Genomic DNA, 19,294 nt, shown 5'->3' on the forward strand with positions numbered 1-19,294 from the left:
GTGCGTGTGTGTGTGTGTGTGTGTGTGTGTGTGTGTGTGTGTGTGTGTGTCCACATATGGGCCCATAATGTTCACACACACATGGATGACCATTATGTATTGTGTAAGATCTTATAAACGCAAATGCACTTTGTTTGACAGAATGTGTGTGTGTGTGTGTGTGTGTGTGTGTGTGTGTGTGTGTGTGTGTGTGTGTGTGTGTGTGTGTGTTGCCCCCAGGCTGATTTTTTTCACTTTCTACTTTCGGACACACAAAGTGATATCATCCTTTTTGAATAAGCCATCCCACCAGCGACTCTTACTTCCTGCTCGCGCGCCTGAGGTCGATTACTTCACAATAACACCGAAGACTTATGTAACGTTTTGTGAAGCACGTGACGTCTTTGGAGATTTTTCAGATGACACACCAAAGCAATTAAATATAATCAGGAACAGAGAGTAAATCCTGAATGCTCACAAACAGATTGAAATGGAAAAGGGAGGTGCTCAAAGCCAACATGACTGTTAAATATTACACAAGAGGCAACATTTTACATTACATTACTTGTTAGACGCTTTTATCCAAAGCGACTTACATACTCGATACTGAGGGCAATCCCCACAGGAGCAATTTGGGGTGAAGTGTCTCAAGGACACAACGACATGCTGACTGCAGTGGGACTTGAACCTGTGCCCCCTGATCCGAACACCAACACACTAGGCCACTGCGCCACAGCCTCCCTATAATGTGAAATATTTGTTTAATATTTTAAAGCAAAAGCAGCAAACTTTCCCATTTAAGAAGCTGGGACTGTGAAGTTAAATTGCTGCCAATAAATGTTCAGTTCACCAGCCTTGAGTTACTTAAATATATTCGATACCAAATAATCATATTTTATAAGTTTTTCCTAAGTATTGCAAAATCGTAATTTTTAAAAGTATCTAGTAAGTCAATCTGTCAAATAAAATAAATGCCGATGAGTAAAAAGTATAATACTTGCTTCCAAAATACAGTAGAGTAGAAGTATAAAGTTGTACAACATGAAGTACCTTAATGTGTACTTAAGTACAGTACTTGAGTAAATGTACTTAGTTACTTTCCTTTACTGACTGCAGTGGGACTCGAACTTGCTATACCCTGATTCAAAGTTCAGCGCACTAACCCACTGAGCCACAGCCTCCCGTATATATCAGTTTCCAAGAATGCAGGAACTGACATTACACACAAATCTCTGTTATAAAATCTCTAAAATGACTTATTTCTCTCCATCTTTCGTTCGTACATTTCCCATCTGTAGGACAAATGAAGGATTTGTGACCCTGACAGCCTCTCTCCTCTCTTTCAGGTGTAACGTCCAGGACTACATCTGGCACAAAGGTGCTCGCTGCGAGTCGGTGGTGACGGAGTTCCAGGTGATGTGTCTCGCCGTCGGCACCTCTGCTCTCGTCCTCCTGCTGCTCTTCATGATCGTCGTCTGCTTCGCCAAGAAGCTCCACGTGCTGAAGACGGAGAACAAGAAGCTGCGCAAACGCAGGTGAGGCTCCGTCTAGACCTGGAGATAAGAGCTCTGCTATCATTCCATAACTTCTACTGGTTTCACAGTGTTTCCTATTTACAACGAAAAACCATGAAATCGGGTTTTTATATTTTTTTGGGTGATAAAGGTTATTGTTATACTCCCAAGGTTTGAATCCAGTAGTGCTCCAAGAGTCTAAGATATATATGCACTGGTATCAATTTCCTTTGACCTTACTTGACCCTTTTCTTTACAGTTCACAATGAAAAAGCATGAAAATATAAGTATTTGAAGTTCATTTTGACAAAGCTTATTCATATTCAGCAATGCTAATGCCATGTGCAAACACAGGTATGGCCTCCTCAAGAGTCGTAGATTAGAGATATCAACATTGTTATCATTTTTTAAAACTTATTTTTGGTTTTCATTATTGGAGTACTTTATTGGGAGCCTTATTCTCTCCAGTATACAAGAAAAAGCATGAAAACTTATGGTAAATTAGTCTTATTTTGGGTGATAAAGGCTATTATTGTACTCCCTAGATGTATATTAAGCAATGCTAACAAGTACGTAAAGAAAAAAGTAATTTAAATGACCTTTCTTCCCCACAAAGTATCCCATTTCCAATAAAGAAATATTCAGACCTGAGCAAAACTCCATTGGTCAACATGTCCTTGGTGCCCGCAGGCTCCTCGCTCTTTAAATAAGTGGCTTCGTTGGTCTAAGTTTCAAAGATCAATCAAACTAAAGTAAAGTCTAAAGTGCCTTGCTCACAGGCATCTTGGCGCAGCAGATTTATTATCCCTTACCCAGCAGTCACAGTGTTTTCGGCTGCGGTACATTACTCCCGTCAATGTTAAAGATTGGAGGAGAAAGCTTTGTTTCTTCAGCTGTCGTCGCCTCGGGGCCGAACTGCTGCCCGGCTCGTGGTAAATGTGGAGTTTTAAAAGAGTGACGGAGACACGGATCGATGGAGAGAGAAAGAGAGCTCAGGGGAAGATACGTTCTGTAGGAATACAATCTAAAGGCTAAGCAGACCGACTAACAGCTACACACACACTCTGAAATCACTCAATATGTCTGGAAAGAAACGCGAGGGGAGATGAAGTTTAGATTTACAAAAAGAGGAATTAAGCGGCACATATTTGTGTTTTGTGAAAGTTGTTCATCAGATACAAAGCTGAACAGGAATCCGTGTTTGAATCCCAAACGTTGTTGTACCTAAATGACAAAATTAAGATATTATGAGCAATTTTCTTATGTGAGATCCCACTTAGTAGAACAAAGACTAAAAGCAGAACTAGGGCTGCACGATTTGGGGAAATAATCTAATTGCGATTTTTCTGACAGATATTGCGATTCAATTTGCGATATTTGTTTTTAAGCGACCCAACGGAAGTTTATTGTAAAATGCGGCCATATCTCCGGCTAGGAAGGTCGTATCAACGTGCTCCCGTCTCTAGCACCCCCGCAGCCAGAGCTACGAGTGAACGAACTAAACTTACATGAAACTCCCGTTGGGTTGCTTTAAAGTCGAGCTTCAGTTTCAGATTCACCCTGTAATAGAAACACGTGATGGAGCATTACTAACCTGACTCAGATGGTTAGTTTCACCAAAGCATCTAAAGCTCCATTGGAAGCCATTTGGAAAAGTATTTCAAAAATACTTGGCAGGTGATTGGATCAATCTCTCTATCACCTTCTATCATGGGCCACTTCTGATTGGCTAACAATGGCTGGTACATGTGGAGCACAGCACTTCTGATTGGTGTGGATGACTGACACACAAGAAGAACAACAACAAAAAAAACTAAAGAAAATCGCAGGCTTTCCGATTTGATAATTGCATCATTTAAAATCGCGATTTCGATTTAAAATCGATTAATCGTTCAGCCCTACGCAGAACCTTTTTTCACTAAAGATTGGTGAACAAAGGTATTTTATGGTTAAAACAACCAAACACTGACCAGGCACAGGAGACGAGATATGAGCTGTAGATAACAAATACATGTTTACTTGGAAAACAGAATGAGGTTTATTGCCAAGTAGGTTTACACATATTTGCTTAGGATTATAATGGCCTGGGGCATGCAAAAACAGAGTAGGAGGAATAAAGTTGCAATGACAGTATTTTAAAAGAAGATATATAGATATACAAAAGGTAATATAATAGGAATATTACAATACATGTCACTTGTTAGACGCTTTTATCCAAAGAGACTTACACTCAATACTGTGGGCAATCCCCACAGGAGCAATTTGGGGTGAAGTGTCTCAGGGACACAACGACATGCTGACTGCAGCGGGGTTTGAACCTGTGACCTCCTGATCCAAATACCAACTCACAACCCACTGCACCACAGGCCTCCCGTATAATAGGAATATTACAATATCACAATACACAATAAAATATGTTTATGTATATCAAAGTGGAAGCGCTGTGCCGTTTTAAAGAGAACACATTTAGCAGAGAGAAATCTAAAGGATCCCAGTGTCTTCTGTATATATATACTCTTTATTTATTGACTTGACAGGTCCACTTAGCTCAGAATACAAACTCAGTTTTCACATAAAGGGTAGGTAACACAACAAAGAAAAAACATTTCAGACAGAGGGTGAAAGGAGGTGCTTGTGAACAATAAAGGGCTTTTTGAACATTAAAGCTTGGAGACATGTCACAGTAGAGACACTACATACTGATATACACCTGAACATCAGCAGGAGAGAACTCTTTAAAGTAGAGACACTACATACTGATATACACCTGAACATCAGCAGGAGAGGACTCTTTAAAGTAGAGACACTACATACTGATATACACCTGAACATCAGCAGGAGAGGACTCTTTAAAGTAGAGACACTACATACTGATATACACCTGAACATCAGCAGGAGAGGACTCTTTAAAGTAGAGACACTACATACTGATATACACCTGAACATCAGCAGGAGAGGACTCTTTAAAGTAGAGACACTACATACTGATATACACCTGAACATGAGCAGGAGAGGACTCTTTAAAGTAGAGATACTAAATACTGATATACACCTGAACATCAGCAGGAGAGGACTCTTTAAAGTAGAGACACTACATACTGATATACACCTGAACATCAGCAGGAGAGGACTCTTTAAAGTAGAGACACTACATACTGATATACACCTGAACATCAGCAGGAGAGGACTCTTTAAAGTAGAGACACTACATACTGATATCCACCTGAACATCAGCAGGAGAGGACTCTTTAAAGTAGAGACTCTACATACTGATATACACCTGAACATCAGCAGGAGAGGACTCTTTAAAGTAGATACACTACATACTGATATACACCTGAACATCAGCAGGAGAGGACTCTTTAAAGTAGATACACTACATACTGATATACACCTGAACATCAGCAGGAGAGGACTCTTTAAAGTAGATACACTACATACTGATATACACCTGAACATCAGCAGGAGAGGACTCTTTAAAGTAGAGACACTACATACTGATATACACCTGAACATCAGCAGGAGAGGACTCTTTAAAGTAGAGACACTAAATACTGATATACACCTGAACATCAGCAGGAGAGGACTCTTTAAAGTAGAGACACTACATACTGATATACACCTGAACATCAGCAGGAGAGGACTCTTTAAAGTAGAGACACTACATACTGATATACACCTGAACATCAGCAGGAGAGGACTCTTTAAAGTAGAGACACTACATACTGATATACACCTGAACATGAGCAGGAGAGGACTCTTTAAAGTAGAGACACTACATACTGATATACACCTGAACATCAGCAGGAGAGGACTCTTTAAAGTAGAGACACTACATACTGATATACACCTGAACATCAGCAGGAGAGGACTCTTTAAAGTAGAGACACTACATACTGATATACACCTGAACATGAGCAGGAGAGGACTCTTTAAAGTAGAGACACTACATACTGATATACACCTGAACATCAGCAGGAGAGGACTCTTTAAAGTAGAGACACTACATACTGATATACCTGAACATGAGCATAATATGTCCCCTTTAAAAGTTCACATTATCTTCCTCCTCCTCGTCTACTTAATAGAGAGGGTTCCGTTTTAAGAGACTTTGCTGTAGTCGGCTGACAGACTCTTGTTTTAAAGTCCATTCGTTCTCGTTACGGAGCTCTGACTCACGGATCATTTGGGAAATATGAGTGCCACGATGTGTCCTTCGAACAAGTAGAGAGAGAGGGGGCCTTGGTGCTCTGAGAACAGACATTATTTAAAACAACAATAACTTTTAAAGCAAGACTGACCCGATAAATAAAGACTGATGGAGGCAGTGCTTTGCTCAAGGACTTAATAAAAGAGAACGTGGTCCTTTTCAGCTCAGACATTTGAGTTTCTCTGCACTGCCATCACCTTCACAACGTTTTTGAATTCGATGTACTTCCTTGTTTTCAAATGTTCACTGATCCTTACCAGTTATTTGGCAGATCAGAGCGAGGCCGACTATATATAAACTGAAGGAGAGAAACAACAGTGATGGAGAGACTGAAGGACTGGATTGGTCGTTGGTTTGGCAGTGCCTGTGTTTGAGCGTTGATCTCCCTAGCAACAGAGGATGAGCAGAATCAGCCCGGTGATCAAGCTTTTGGGATCCGAATGGGAACTGAAGGGCCAAATGTTCTCAACTCCAGATCCCACGCTACAGGGACTATTTTTAGCTCCGTGGGGAAGGTTATCATGGAGGAGGAGATCATGGGAGATGAAGATGAGGATGAGGAGGAGAAGAAGAAGAAGTGGAGTGCAGTCAGGAGCAGCGTTAACGCGAGCTAGCAGAAATTAAAACAAGAGAAAAAAAGGGTGATGTCATTGGTACTCTGGATCCAGCTGAAAGTAGGGCAGTCTGAGCAGAGAGGGGGGAGGGAGGGAGAAACAGGGGGAGGCGGGGTTGACCTACATACAGCTGTGCGACCTGAGGGGTGTGTGTGTGTGTGTGTGTGTGTGTGTGTGTGTGTGTGTGTGTGCGTGTGTGTGTGTGTGTGTGTGCGCGTGTGTGTGTGCGTGTGTGTGTGTGTGTGTGTGTGTGTGTGTGTGTGTGTGTGTGTGTGTGTGTGTGCGCGCGTGTGTGTGCAGCATGAAAGAGACAGCCTCATCAAGTGGTCGGCTAAAAACAATCGAAAAGGAGCGAGAAAGAGGAGGAGGGGATGAGAGATAAGAGGAGTAAAAAGGAGGGCATGATGAAGGGGGGAGGAGAGAGGAGAAGGGAGAAACTGTTGCAGGAAAGGAGAGAGAAAGTGAAAAAATAGGAAGAAAAACGCTGTGTATTTGTGTGTGTGTGTGTGTGTGTGTGTGTGTGTGTGTGTGTGTGTGTGTGTGTGTGTGTGTGTGTGTGTGTGTGTGTGTGTGTGTGTGTGTGTGTGTGTGTGTGTGTGTGCTGACATAGCTCATGAATACATGAGACTCCCACACTCTGGGTAATCACAGTCGCAGTGTTTCTCTGCCGCAGTCGAGATCAAACCCAACATCCCGGTCATAGAGAGAGAAAAGGAGGGGAGAAAAAAGATGGCTGGCATCCTGGCTAGAAGACATTTTAGGATCTGAACCATGGAGTGGTGCAGGAATGAGTCCTAAAGCCCGGAAATAGGTTAGCATTTAACCACTAAGGGTGAATTTTTCATGAAATAACTGTTTTATCAGAAGCCCGCAATAAGGTGTGTGGTTAACCGTTGCTAAAGAGATATTCACGTTTTTTCCTACGACATAAAATACGTCACAGGTGAACGTCTGAAGAAAAAGGTGTTTTCTACCAAGTGACTTAACGATCACGGCAAACGTTAGCCGCCTTTAGCTTAAAGGGGACCTATCATGCAAAATGCACTTTGTGATGTCTTTTATACATATGTGTCCCCGGTGCGTCGGGGAACTCACGCAGCGTCAGAAAATAAAACCCTCTCTCTTTTCCTCCGTACCCAAATCTTTTAAAAACGGGTGTACAACGAGCGGATACAGATTCCATCCGCTGTGACGTAATAGCGGCGGCGGACCCACAGAGAGTTGCTATCAGACACAATGCCTGACGTGTTTTGGACGTAATCTCGTCTTTGTTTACGTTAGCAAGCCTCGCTAACACTCAGAGCTAACCTGTACTGGAGAGCACATGTGTTTAAAAAGCAGGAAATAAAAAAAGGAACTCACCTTGTGATAAACGCGCAAGAGAAAAAGCATTTGAGCTCCATACTGTTTCAGAAGTAATCTTTGACGTGGTTTAGAACAGGATGGCGTTTTATCATAGCAGAATTTCATTTTATCTCCGGTAGAATTCTGATCAGGCATTAGCTCCGCCTCCTCTTCTTTATTTTTTTTCAAGCTAAGGACCCAAGATCCGCGTTTCTCTAACAGGGCTTCAAAAGAGGGGTTTGAGCAGTATGAGGCACAATGGGTGATCTGTTTGGTATTTTGAAAAAAAAACTTCACAGACATGTTTTGTATACAATATCTGTTTCAAATATAGCATGATAGGTCCACTTTAAGGAATTGTAACGTGAAGTAATTTGACCGTGATGTAATTCCTTTACAGCCTATGTTAGCTTTTTACTTCTGGCTAATGCAATTACACATCAACCAGCTCCTCTAAAAACACACTCAATAATATATTTAGTTTTTAATTGAGACAGCTTCATCTAAACATGGGTGTTACAAGTGGGACTATTTGAGTAGAGTGAGAGGTCCAAAGCTGGTTTATGCTGCTAGACTTTGAGCTCAGTGATGATGGGAGGACATGATCTCTGTCTCTCTCTCTCTGCCGTCATTACTCTGTCTTTGATTGTCCCGTCGCAGCGTTCATAAAATATAAATATGGAGGATCAGAGTACCAGGCGGTTTTTGGCAGAAAGTAGATCACGGCCTCTTTAGATATGACGGAGAAGTGAAGACATGACAAGGACAGAAGTGTAGGTTTGATATGTGTGCGGCACAGCATGACAGCCGTTTCATATGAGAAGATTTGAAAGAGACACATCCGTGGCACTTTTGTCAAAGTTACCGCTTCATTCAGTCCCTGAGACAAACATCTCTTCCCTTTGAGAAGTCTGAGACGAGGAATGAAGAGGAAGGAAATCAAAGAGTTCAGTCTCGCTGAGTCAAAAGGGAAATCCCATAGTTTGGAGCTTCCAAGACGAGATACAGGGAGAGTAGTCACTTCTCATCATAGTGGATAAGGTGTGATTATATAATACTGTTTGTTGAACTCCTTGTATTTGCAGGGACGATGTTAAATGTTAAATGTGTTCAATTTGATGAATAATTTAGCATATTTAAGCAAATATAGGTTGACATTTTGGGAAATATATACGCATTTGTTTTGCATGTCTCCAGGAGGGTAGTTCAAACGGGCAAACAACATACTTAATTATTCACAACCTCACTTTTATTCACGAAAAGTTTCTATAAAATCGAATTTAAAACAAGGTATAAAAAAAAGAAAATGGGTCGGGTAGCTTTTTCATTTTAATGTGTTAATTTGTTGTGTTTTAATTGTGTTTTAGTGTCAACATAAAGCCGTACAATGTTGCAATGCTTTTTTCCAGGACTTTTTTTAGGTGAACAAACCTGCAGTCAGCCAACAGTTGTCTCTGCATCTGTATTCCCCGGACAGATGTTACATCATTACTCTTTTATGTGTATCATAAGACAGCCGTATGTGTATTTGCAAGGTCTACAGTAATTCCTCCAACACAGTGGAGTTCAAGAGAAAGCATTGGATTAGCTTGTTTGCAGCAGTGGCGAACCGTGGCTTTCACAACTGGACCTTCTGTAGATACACCCACCCCCACGCCCCCCCCCGGCGTTATAATGTCCGTCTTTTCACTGAATTGTCGTCTTGAAAAGGGTACTCACAACAATTCTGCAACAACTTAATCTTCACCTGTTGCACTTGTCATTTCAACGTTAAAAACAATAAAACGGCATGAATTGCTTCGTGGCATTCATCTAGATCAGGGGTGTCAAACTGCTGATCTAGATCCTCTGTCTCGAGCCAGTGAACTAGCGGGCCTTCTAGAGCACCCTGGAACCGAGGGAAACTCTGAAAGAACACGCCCATTGGCTACAAATCAATATCTGATTGGTTGATCAAACTGTCAGTCCAAACGCTCTCATTCAGTCCAACGGCCAGGGCCTTCGATCAAGGATGTAGAATACCTTGGTGAAGGATATTCTACCCAGAGACCCAGAACAAGTTCTGATTGGTTGCTTTCTTTTCTAACACAAAACCACTGAAATGCGTAGTGCATGGTCCGAGAAGGACAAACAAATCAACGTAACACTGTAATATTACAGATCAACAACAGATACGATTCTCATTTATTCATTTTATATACATTTTATTTATATAATTAAATCGATTTTTTGTTTTATCTGAGTGTTCCAGGGTATTCTCTGATTACCTTGAAGGCCGTGACGGCTCGCCACTGGTTTGCAGCAATGTCAAATGAACATAAAAAGTATTATTTGCATCAATATGTGCAACACCTATACACATCTGAACCCTGTGTGTTTTTTTAAACACAAACACAGTCTGTTTTTGTCTGCAGTGTTTTCTCCCTGTTAGTCACGTCAAGTCAAAAGTGGGTCAAATGTGAGTGACCGTGCAGCCTCTGTGTGTACAAACCAGGTGACCTTAATCTGATGGTCAAAATGAATTCTCCGTGTGTTGCATCACAGATTACATGTTGTGTTATTTTCTGTTTGCCCTGTGACAAACAGAAGATTGCTGTCTAACTAATGCTGCTTTCTTGCCTTTTCTCCCCCCTCCTTTTTTCCTTTTGTCCGTCTTATCTTCAACAATGTAATCTCTTCTCTTAAATATGTCCCCTATCTCCTTTCCTTTGTTCCATTTTGTTTCACCGCCTTTCCATTTACCTTTGTCCGTCTCTTCCTATGACTTCTTTTGGCTTCAAATGTCTCTTCTTCTTCTTCTCACCTCGTGGATGACCTCCTGTAAATGTCACTTCACCTCTATCTGTCAAACTGTCTCTTATTATCGTTCCAATTTCCCTCTTTTACTCCCATTGTTGTCTCTTACATGTCCTGTATTCTTCTCTTACCTTGCTTTTTAATTCCTGAAAATCTTCTCTCTCCTATTTCCCCACCTCTTCTCCTTCTTTCCTTCAATATCTTTCAAATCCTTTCATCCTTTTCTTAACCTTTCGTCAATCTCTTTATTTCTTTCCTCTACATCACATCCCCAACTCTTCCTGCCTTTCCTTCAAACTGTCTCCCTCTACCTTCTCCACACACCTTCCTCCATCTTTCCCCCATCTTCCCCTCCTTCTCTTCCCCTCCAATCCTCCGTCACCCAGCAGTAAGTACCGGCCGTCATCGGAGCAGCACAATGATAATTTCTCGCTGTCCACCATCGCTGAGGGCTCCCACCCAAATGTAAGGAAACTGTGCGACACCCCTCCTAACGTCCCTCATGCCCGTGCATTGGCTTACTATGATAACATTATCTGTCAGGTAACGTGGTTCTCGCCTCTCTCTCTCACCCCTTTTTCTGCATCTCCCCCCCCCCTGCAAACCCTGCCCGGGCCCCTGACTCCTAATGCATGGGCATGAGTATTCTCAGATACTCCGAGGTGTGCAACGCTATGAAGACGAGGGATGGGCGGGGTCGAAGGGCGAAGGAGGGATGGTGGGGAGTTTTCTCTCGGGGAAAATACAAATACATAGGGGAGGATATATAAAACTAGAAAGTAAACACGTTTAAACATGACCATCATGCATTTAGATTGTGGTTATTTTACAATTTCTTAATCCATTTGAGAACTCCTGGATCTCTATTTACATTGATAATATTGCAATTATTTCAGGTTTAGCCAATTTGTCTTGACGAATCACTTATACTAGCACCACTTTATTAGCTACACATGCAGAAGAAATGCAACAGTGGAGTTCATTTGTTCGTTGTTACATTGTCGGAAACGTGATATTTAATATTGAAGTCATACTTAAAACGTATACTTGACCATATTACATTTAGACATGTTTCTAGTTCGTTGTCCTCCCTATTAGAATACATGAGGGGGAAACATATTAGAAATACTTATATACTTAATATACCATAAACCGCAAACTGAGCTATAACACCTTCATGACTGAGTCAAAATAATCTGAACAATAAAAGTATGAATTTACGGCAGGACGGATGTATTGCATTGCATTTTATTGTACAGGTGTACCTCATAAATTGGCCACTGCTATAAATAAGAAATGGCACAGCTGCATAGATTGATCCCATTTTACCACGGCAACACGATGGCTGTTGGGTCTCATAGTTTCATGCTGTTTTATTGATTCGGCTCCACTGGCTTATTGCTTATTGATCCTATTGTGAAGGTGACAACAACAAACACACAAATAGAAGATGACAAAACTAAAAAACCTTCAGTCATAGATTATGAAAACGCTGGTATTTCAAGGTGAAATGTCTTGAAGAAATCTGGTCTTGAGCTTTAGCTGGTCATTTTAGGACCATTACAGACACCCAACTAATTTATTTTTGACTGAACGGTGTCCAGGATATGCTTAATTGCCTGCTGACAAAGAGAGGATGTACCATAAATCAGCTCAGTGGAGGACAAAAGGTTAGAGGTCAAACTCCCCCTGAAACCACTCTGAACATTTACCGACGGTTCTCAGTGCAGCTAACAAACCGCGTTGGCTCTAACTTGACCCTTAAAGAGAAAACCCCCAGAATCCTTCGCTGCAACCCCTTGCTCACCCCGTCTCTTTCTCAGCTGCTCTCTCTCTCTCTGATCACTTCTTGCATCGGTGTGCCATGGCTTTCCTGCTCTGTCGCTAACATGTGCAATGCCATGTGAGCCACCGCAGCTCTGCTTCGCTAACTGTTTACTGATTTGTGCTTATAACTAATTGTCTGCTTTACTTGTTTATCCTGAAAATGGGAGGGGGCGGGACTTGCTTACTCTGGTTTTCTGGGGGGGAGGAAGTGGGAGGATTGATGTCACAAACAGGTAAGCTTAAGGTGTGGGACTATTGTGTGAAATGGTCGGGGTTATCAGGATAAACATCTGAGATGCAACGCCCCGCGGCGGCCTGCAGGTGGCAGCAGAGAGCCGACAGGCGCCTCACTAACTGATGCATGGTTAGCTTTAGCGGCTAACGTTGTAGCAGCATGGGTAGTTCTCGTGCTACATCTGAGGTAGAGCTTGTTTGATTTGTTTTTAAGATGTGGTACCACCCTCTAACAACTCCGTCAGTAGTTTTGTTAACTTGTAAAAGGTACAGCAACTAGTCGTTTCTCTGTAACTCATTCATGCTAGCTCAACCGTTTTAGGAAAGAGTGTCACCCTCTCATTTTAACCACCACTAAATATCATGTTCATACCCTAACAGACAAGAAAAGAGTAACAAAAACCATCCATCCTCACCTCCTAACAATATCCCTAAGATATCTACTTCCTAACTCAAAACCACCAAAAAACATCATCCACTGGACTGAATAGTATTTGCAAATGTGTTAAAGAGTTTGTTTCAGCATACTTTTGGTACACATACATACTTCCACTGCCAGTTTCAGGGTTATCCACTGACAGTTGGTGGCAGTAATGTGCAAGGAAGTAGCCATGCTAAAAGACAAGCTAGCTAGCTCCGCAAAATCAAAGATATTGGTACAAATCAGCTTAATAAATGTTTTATGTGGAACGTAGTGCACTCAGCAGTGTCAGGCATCAACAAGTGAACTCTGTGAATGTGAACTTTGTTTCCACGAAAACTGCATAGTGCACTTTAAAGTAGTGTTGGGTTCTGAAACAAGGCTCTTTTTGGACCTAGTTTCAGGTTGGCAAAATTGCCCAATTCCCCAAGGCTCAAATATATCATTCAAAAGCAATTTACAAAACATTCACTTGACTGTTTTCTCATTTCTTATTGACACTGCTTTTACTGGTTATAGGATTTTTAGCAAAGAAGTGTGACTGTCAAATACCACAGATTTCCAACTACTATTCAGCCCAGCTTTATTCTCTAATACATGTTCCAACCACGTACACAACTAACTTAGAAAATATAGGGTTCCCCAAACCAAAAACCATACCAACTCACCAATTTCTCCCAAAATAAACCCACTAATAATAATTAAAAAACCTCAATCCCCTTCCATACCAACAGCCAAGTGCCACGATGGCGGAGAACTTCACCAGAAATATCCCAACCTGTATTTACTTTGCTAATAATTACTAACAGCCGGCAGCACCAGAGAGTCTGTGTTTGAGCAGAGATACTGTAGCCAGCTGGGAATATCAGCTGACGTCTGAAAGGAAGTTTCTCCTGCTGTTGGTCTCTGTCTCCAACACTCGATCTCTCTCTGTCTTTTTTATCTGTCTGCTTCTATCTCTTCCTGTCCGCCTCCTCTTTCTCGCTACTTTTATCTCTCTGTTTCCCCTCCCACTCAACTTTCTCTCTGTCCACCTCCAACTTTTTCTGTCCGTCTCTCTATCTGTCTTTCTCTCTGTCTTTCTCTCTGAGGATGCCTTTGTATGGTTTTGAGGAGTTATAACCCTTTGCCCCATCCCCCTCCCCTCAGAAAACCATGAGCAGATACACCTGGGAGTGTAAGACCAAAGAGGAGTCCGACTGCGAGGTAAGACCAACTCCCAAAATGTCAGAAAGTCCCGCCCTCCCCCCTTCTCTCACCTATCCAAACAGCTCTCTCATTGTTACTGTGGCCCTGTCAATCACCCTCTCAACTCTCAGTGGATCCATCTGAGTCTTACCTCCTCCTACCAACAACACAAAACAAAAACAATTATATATATCGTCAACATGAGAGGTCCAAACACACTCCTTGTCACCTGTAAAACTAAAAAGGCTTATAAGGTAACGCATTAATTGAACATAATTCATCTTCAATCAGATTTGCCAACACTTTCTGACAGACATTTAGTATATGTACAAAAAGCCATGCATAAAATACAATAATCTAAATGTTCCTTTGCTAATATCTCATTTCCATCTGCAGTCCTTGGCGAGGTTCACACATAAGCAAACAAAGAATTATATGGACTTTATTTTCAGCAAAACATCAATTCAGGCTTATAAAACATTGTAAAATGAAATTGGACTTGAACCAATTTCTGTTCGCAATGCAATCCGTCACCCAAAAAGACACAGAGCTATCGGCCAAGAAATAAAAAAACGTGAAAATGGTGTGAAATTGCCCTTTAACACACAGTAAAGACACAGTCCTCCAAACCCAATCGCAAACAGACTTTGAATTGGCAGCAAAACTGTTGACCTTGTGAGAACCCTGTTACACATCACTCACACACATACACCTGCAAAAGTGCATTTACAGAAGAATACAACCATAAACAAACACAGAAAGATGGGCACGAAAAAACATTTGCACAAAGCCAACACAAATACACGCTAAACAATAACCCAAAAATCACTTTCCCTGCAGTAATGGAACGCTTTGTGTTTCCTGCCCTGTGATAGATTGAACCCTCTTGTCCTCAATCTTTTTCCTCCACAGTCATTTCAGCAGAGTTCAGACACACAGTCTCCTCCGCAGCAAACGCTGAAATGACAATGTTGTATTGTCAATACTAACTAAATTCACCACAGAAAATGAATTGACCTGGCGGAGCTGGCCGTAATTGTAAAGATCATTTCATTTCCATCGACTGAATCCACTCTCAGACTGACTTAACCTTTAACTTCAAATTCTGCAAGCAGGCAGTTCAGTTTTATGATTAAATGTAATTGTCCCTTTGATTTTGACAACATTCATAATTCTTTATGCGGTGAGAACAAAAATACTGGGACCATTAAGACCAACCAAATTCTTGTATATCTTGTTAAAATCTGTATATTTTTGTTACTATATGTGTCTTTTCTTACTGGGTTTTACACTGCTGTTACGTCCCCAGCTCGCTTAGGGTAAGAGGGAAGCAACACGAAACCAGGTGTTCTTGGTAAGAGGTTGATTTGAATAATAAACTCAAAATAAAGATGATATAACCAAAAATACAGGCTCTTAAAACCAGCTGTTCACAAATAACGCTACACAAAACAAAGGCCACAGATTATCACAGTCATAGCACACTATGGGCACTTAAGGCTAAAATAGTGAGGCGTCTCGCACAAATTCGACGCCGTCACAAATCACAGAATACACACAAAACACTTAAGCACACACCCTAACTAACCACTGTAGCAGAACTAGCACAGAGCTACACAGAACTCCAATCCAGATCTTCGGTCACGCCTACCGGAGAAGGGACAGGAAACTGGCATCCAATGGCGTCCGGGCAACAGCACATCTCATATACATATAACATACACAGCTGAAAACAATCCCAGACAGGTTAACGAGCAGACAGCAGCAGCAGCCGTGACACCCCCCCCCCCCTTAAGACACAAACTCACAGTTTTGTTAACCATGCCTACTACTAAACCTACCTAATCATTCTGAAGGACTCTAAAAGACTCGAAGGAAATCTCTACAAACAATCCACATAACGACCAGGGTCGTAACACTGCATAGCACTTACCAGAGACCACAGTGTGGGCAGAAATATGACTTGTTTCCAAGCAAACAAACAAATACTGTTACTGCAGTATACTTTTAAATAAATACTCTCTATTTAAACCAGAAGACATCCCAGACATACAACCCCCAAGTATTCAAAGGACAGATTTTAAAGATTGAATTTAGTTCTTTTAATTTGGCATCAGTGCACTTTTCTAGAGATGGTCCTTATAATATTTGCAGTCAGTTCTTATCTGCAGGCAAATATCATGGCCAGCTGTTTTTGTTTGGGTGGTTCCTATTATTGTGAACATGAACTGCATGTCCCAGTTTGAGTCAAGGGAAACCATGCTGATCCACTTTCTGCCAGTCACACAGACTTAAGCCATTTAAAGACGTTCAAGTTATGACCAGTGCTTCTCGTCTCCTTATACCGCGTCACTGCACACAAACACATACATGCAAATCAATCTGACGCTCTTAAATACAAACACAAATGTAGACAGATGCTCTATATACTCAGAGAGAAAAGCCAGTCAGTAAACACAGACAAAGCCAAAACAAATGTGTAAACAAACACATGGAGGGGAATGAACAGGCAGGGTAATATTAACTCAGTCACGCACAAGACAAATATTTTAATTTCAAGTTTATGCGCCCAAGCTAAAGAAAAAGTAATAAAGCTAACAGACTCTCATACACTGTAAATTATATTTAATCAGCTTCATGGAGAGAGCTGAGGAGAATGAGTGATTCAGGCACAAACTCTACGACACCTGCCTGCACTTTAAATCCACCCAGAAACAAACACCTCTAGTGTGCCAAAACTAAAATATGTATTAAGTGTTTCACCTTATGGCTTCATAAACATTTATATTTCATTCAGATGACGATTCAGGCTTTTGGGTCCTTCCAATAAACCCTTAGTGTGCATTACTTTTCTACTAGCACAGTTCTTTAAACACTTACAAATGCACTCTCAATTACTAGACAGATGCTTAAGTTATGAAACAAACATACGTGGGTGAACTGGTTATAAAGGTGTTCTTCCTTCGTAACTCCGCTAACGATCGGACCGGCTAGAAATGATGATGTTAACTAGTCATGCTAATTTCACCATGCCTTTATGCTACACTGGAAAATATCAGAACATCAGGTGATATTTGCAATGTGCTTTCCTACAGTGTGTGGCATTTACTCTCGCTCTGCTTCGTAACATAACAACTCCACAGCTTGTTAATTGATGCTTAAAAAAAAGCAATTTATGCTTATTGTGCAAATTGCCCAACATATGAAAGTTGGCATCCAGCTGTTTCTGATTGCTGAGGACCCCTACTATACATTTCTAACATAAAACGTTGTGTTAGTCAACATTTCCGGGTTCACAATAGGACTCTATGTGCTGGCAAATAGACCTTGTTGTAGTAGTTTCTGCAAAACCTCACATAAGTGCGTCCGCGACTTGCCGGAAGTCGATTGCAATAAAAGTTGTTAAAAAGGTACCCAAGTGCAATCGTTCCAAAATCAACTGTACACATAGAATCCCCCTTAAACGCCCACTAAAAGACAAACAACTGTCCGTGTGCCTCCATCGTCATCATCATCAGAACCCTGTTTATATCTGTTCCTACTTCCCCCAAAATGACACCCGCTCTAAAGTCCTTGTGGCCTCCCACCTGCTGCCCGCCCCCTCTCCTCCCATGCACAACAATGAAATCCAACAAACAAAAAACATTTTCCAGTTTCACGCTGACGGGAGGAAAGAGGGCCCCTATCCCGTAACCATGGAAGTGACGTATCCGCACGTCCTGCCCGAAGTTACTATCTAGGCCAGCAGCCAGCGGGTAAATGCTCTCACTGCTCTTCCTTTCTAAAAGTGCCTTTGAATTCAAACGCAAACATTCAATTAGGGGGTGTTTGTAAGTGGCACAAGCCTCGGGGTCTGAATTTTGGTTTTGTGTGAATCTGCCAACCTGTGTGTTTGACTGAAAGTGTATATCTGATAATACTCAGCGAGTGTGTGAGTGTGTGACAAAGAGGCGCAGACGGGCGCCCCGGGATGTGAGGCTGGGTCGATGATGCCATGCAATATTAATGGGGATAAGAGGCTGGAAAAACAGAGTTAAAATGGACTCTGCAATCAATCTGTTCCCTCTGACCTTAATTAAATTCAGATGAATTGGATTTAAACTCTTTTTCCCTCCCCAGCGACTGCTTGGGTATGTATGACGGTGGTACCCACGGACAATCAGCCAGAGTTTTATTATTTGCCTTTTTTTTGGACAATAATTGCAGGTGAAGCAGGAGGAGTTCTGCATGAGCGATCATTACCGTACACAGGGGGGGTGTATTGTAAAGGTCTTGCATGTGGATGTGCATGTGCTTCCTGGGATGCCTGGAAAGGGGGGGGTGGGGGGGGGTGGTGTCGCTCATGCAGCTCACCTCACTGTCGCTTTAACCAAACATGACATGCCAGTCGAGCATGATGAAGCCTCAACCCACTGACATGGCTGCTACTTTCACCTGGTTTTGTTTGGAGTAACAATACAGAAGCAGCAAGTTGATTTTGTTGAATATTTGTTGGTAATTCGCCGCATTCAAGAAGTCTCTAAAGGATCATACCAGGTTTGTAACCCTGGTGTGGTTCTTTAAAGCATGAAAGTGGAACATGCATTGTTCTGCATGCAACAAACGATAACTGCAGAACTCTGGAACTCTTCTTTGTTTTCTTCAACGAAATCTCCAGACAAGAACGTCGTTGTTGGACGATTCTGCAAAACACTGGATTACGTTTAATGACAACCATTTGTCGAAGTCAACAATGTTAAGTTTAGGCAAAGAACACGGTTATGGTAAAGATTACAGGCAACGTAAACACTTGGTTACGATTAGAGAAACATTGAGGTTATTAATTAAACGACAAATGTTCTTTGAAAGTCTGACAAGATATGAGCATTGGTCTTCTGCATATTTATCCGATAGACTTTTCTTCTTGACCTCCTGTGTTACTACATAAAGAACAGACCTCTTCCTGGATTGGCACTTTTTTCCGCATTGGGCGGTAACATGTGAGGTGCAGAATCGTCCAATATGGACTTCATTATTGGGATAAAGTGCTGGTTTTCTTTGCTTTAAACAAAGATGAATGTCGTCATTTAATAAATCCAGTTATGATGGGTTGGTCAGAATTTGTTTTCTAACAATTTGCAGGGTCAAAAGTTGCAAGTGAATAGGACACTGACTGTCGTTCATGTTT

The 19,294-nt window shown here is 41.6% G+C and overlaps 1 protein-coding gene across 1 annotated transcript in view; it reads left to right on the forward strand.

The window, feature by feature from the left end:
• Positions 1 to 1,277: 1,277 nt before the first annotated feature.
• LOC117539375 (chondroitin sulfate proteoglycan 5-like) overlaps positions 1,278 to 19,294 on the forward strand; it is a gene marked incomplete at its 5' end in the record, with an annotated part of 19,384 nt that continues 1,367 nt past the window's right edge. The window contains 3 exons of the mRNA XM_034205526.1: positions 1,278 to 1,514; positions 10,844 to 11,000; positions 14,089 to 14,145. Of these exons, the coding sequence (XP_034061417.1) occupies positions 1,278 to 1,514; positions 10,844 to 11,000; positions 14,089 to 14,145 (451 nt within the window). The remainder of the gene's footprint in view (positions 1,515 to 10,843; positions 11,001 to 14,088; positions 14,146 to 19,294) is intronic.

Source organism: Gymnodraco acuticeps, unplaced genomic scaffold (assembly GCF_902827175.1).
Source record: "Gymnodraco acuticeps unplaced genomic scaffold, fGymAcu1.1, whole genome shotgun sequence".
Classification (NCBI taxonomy): domain Eukaryota; kingdom Metazoa; phylum Chordata; class Actinopteri; order Perciformes; family Bathydraconidae; genus Gymnodraco; species Gymnodraco acuticeps.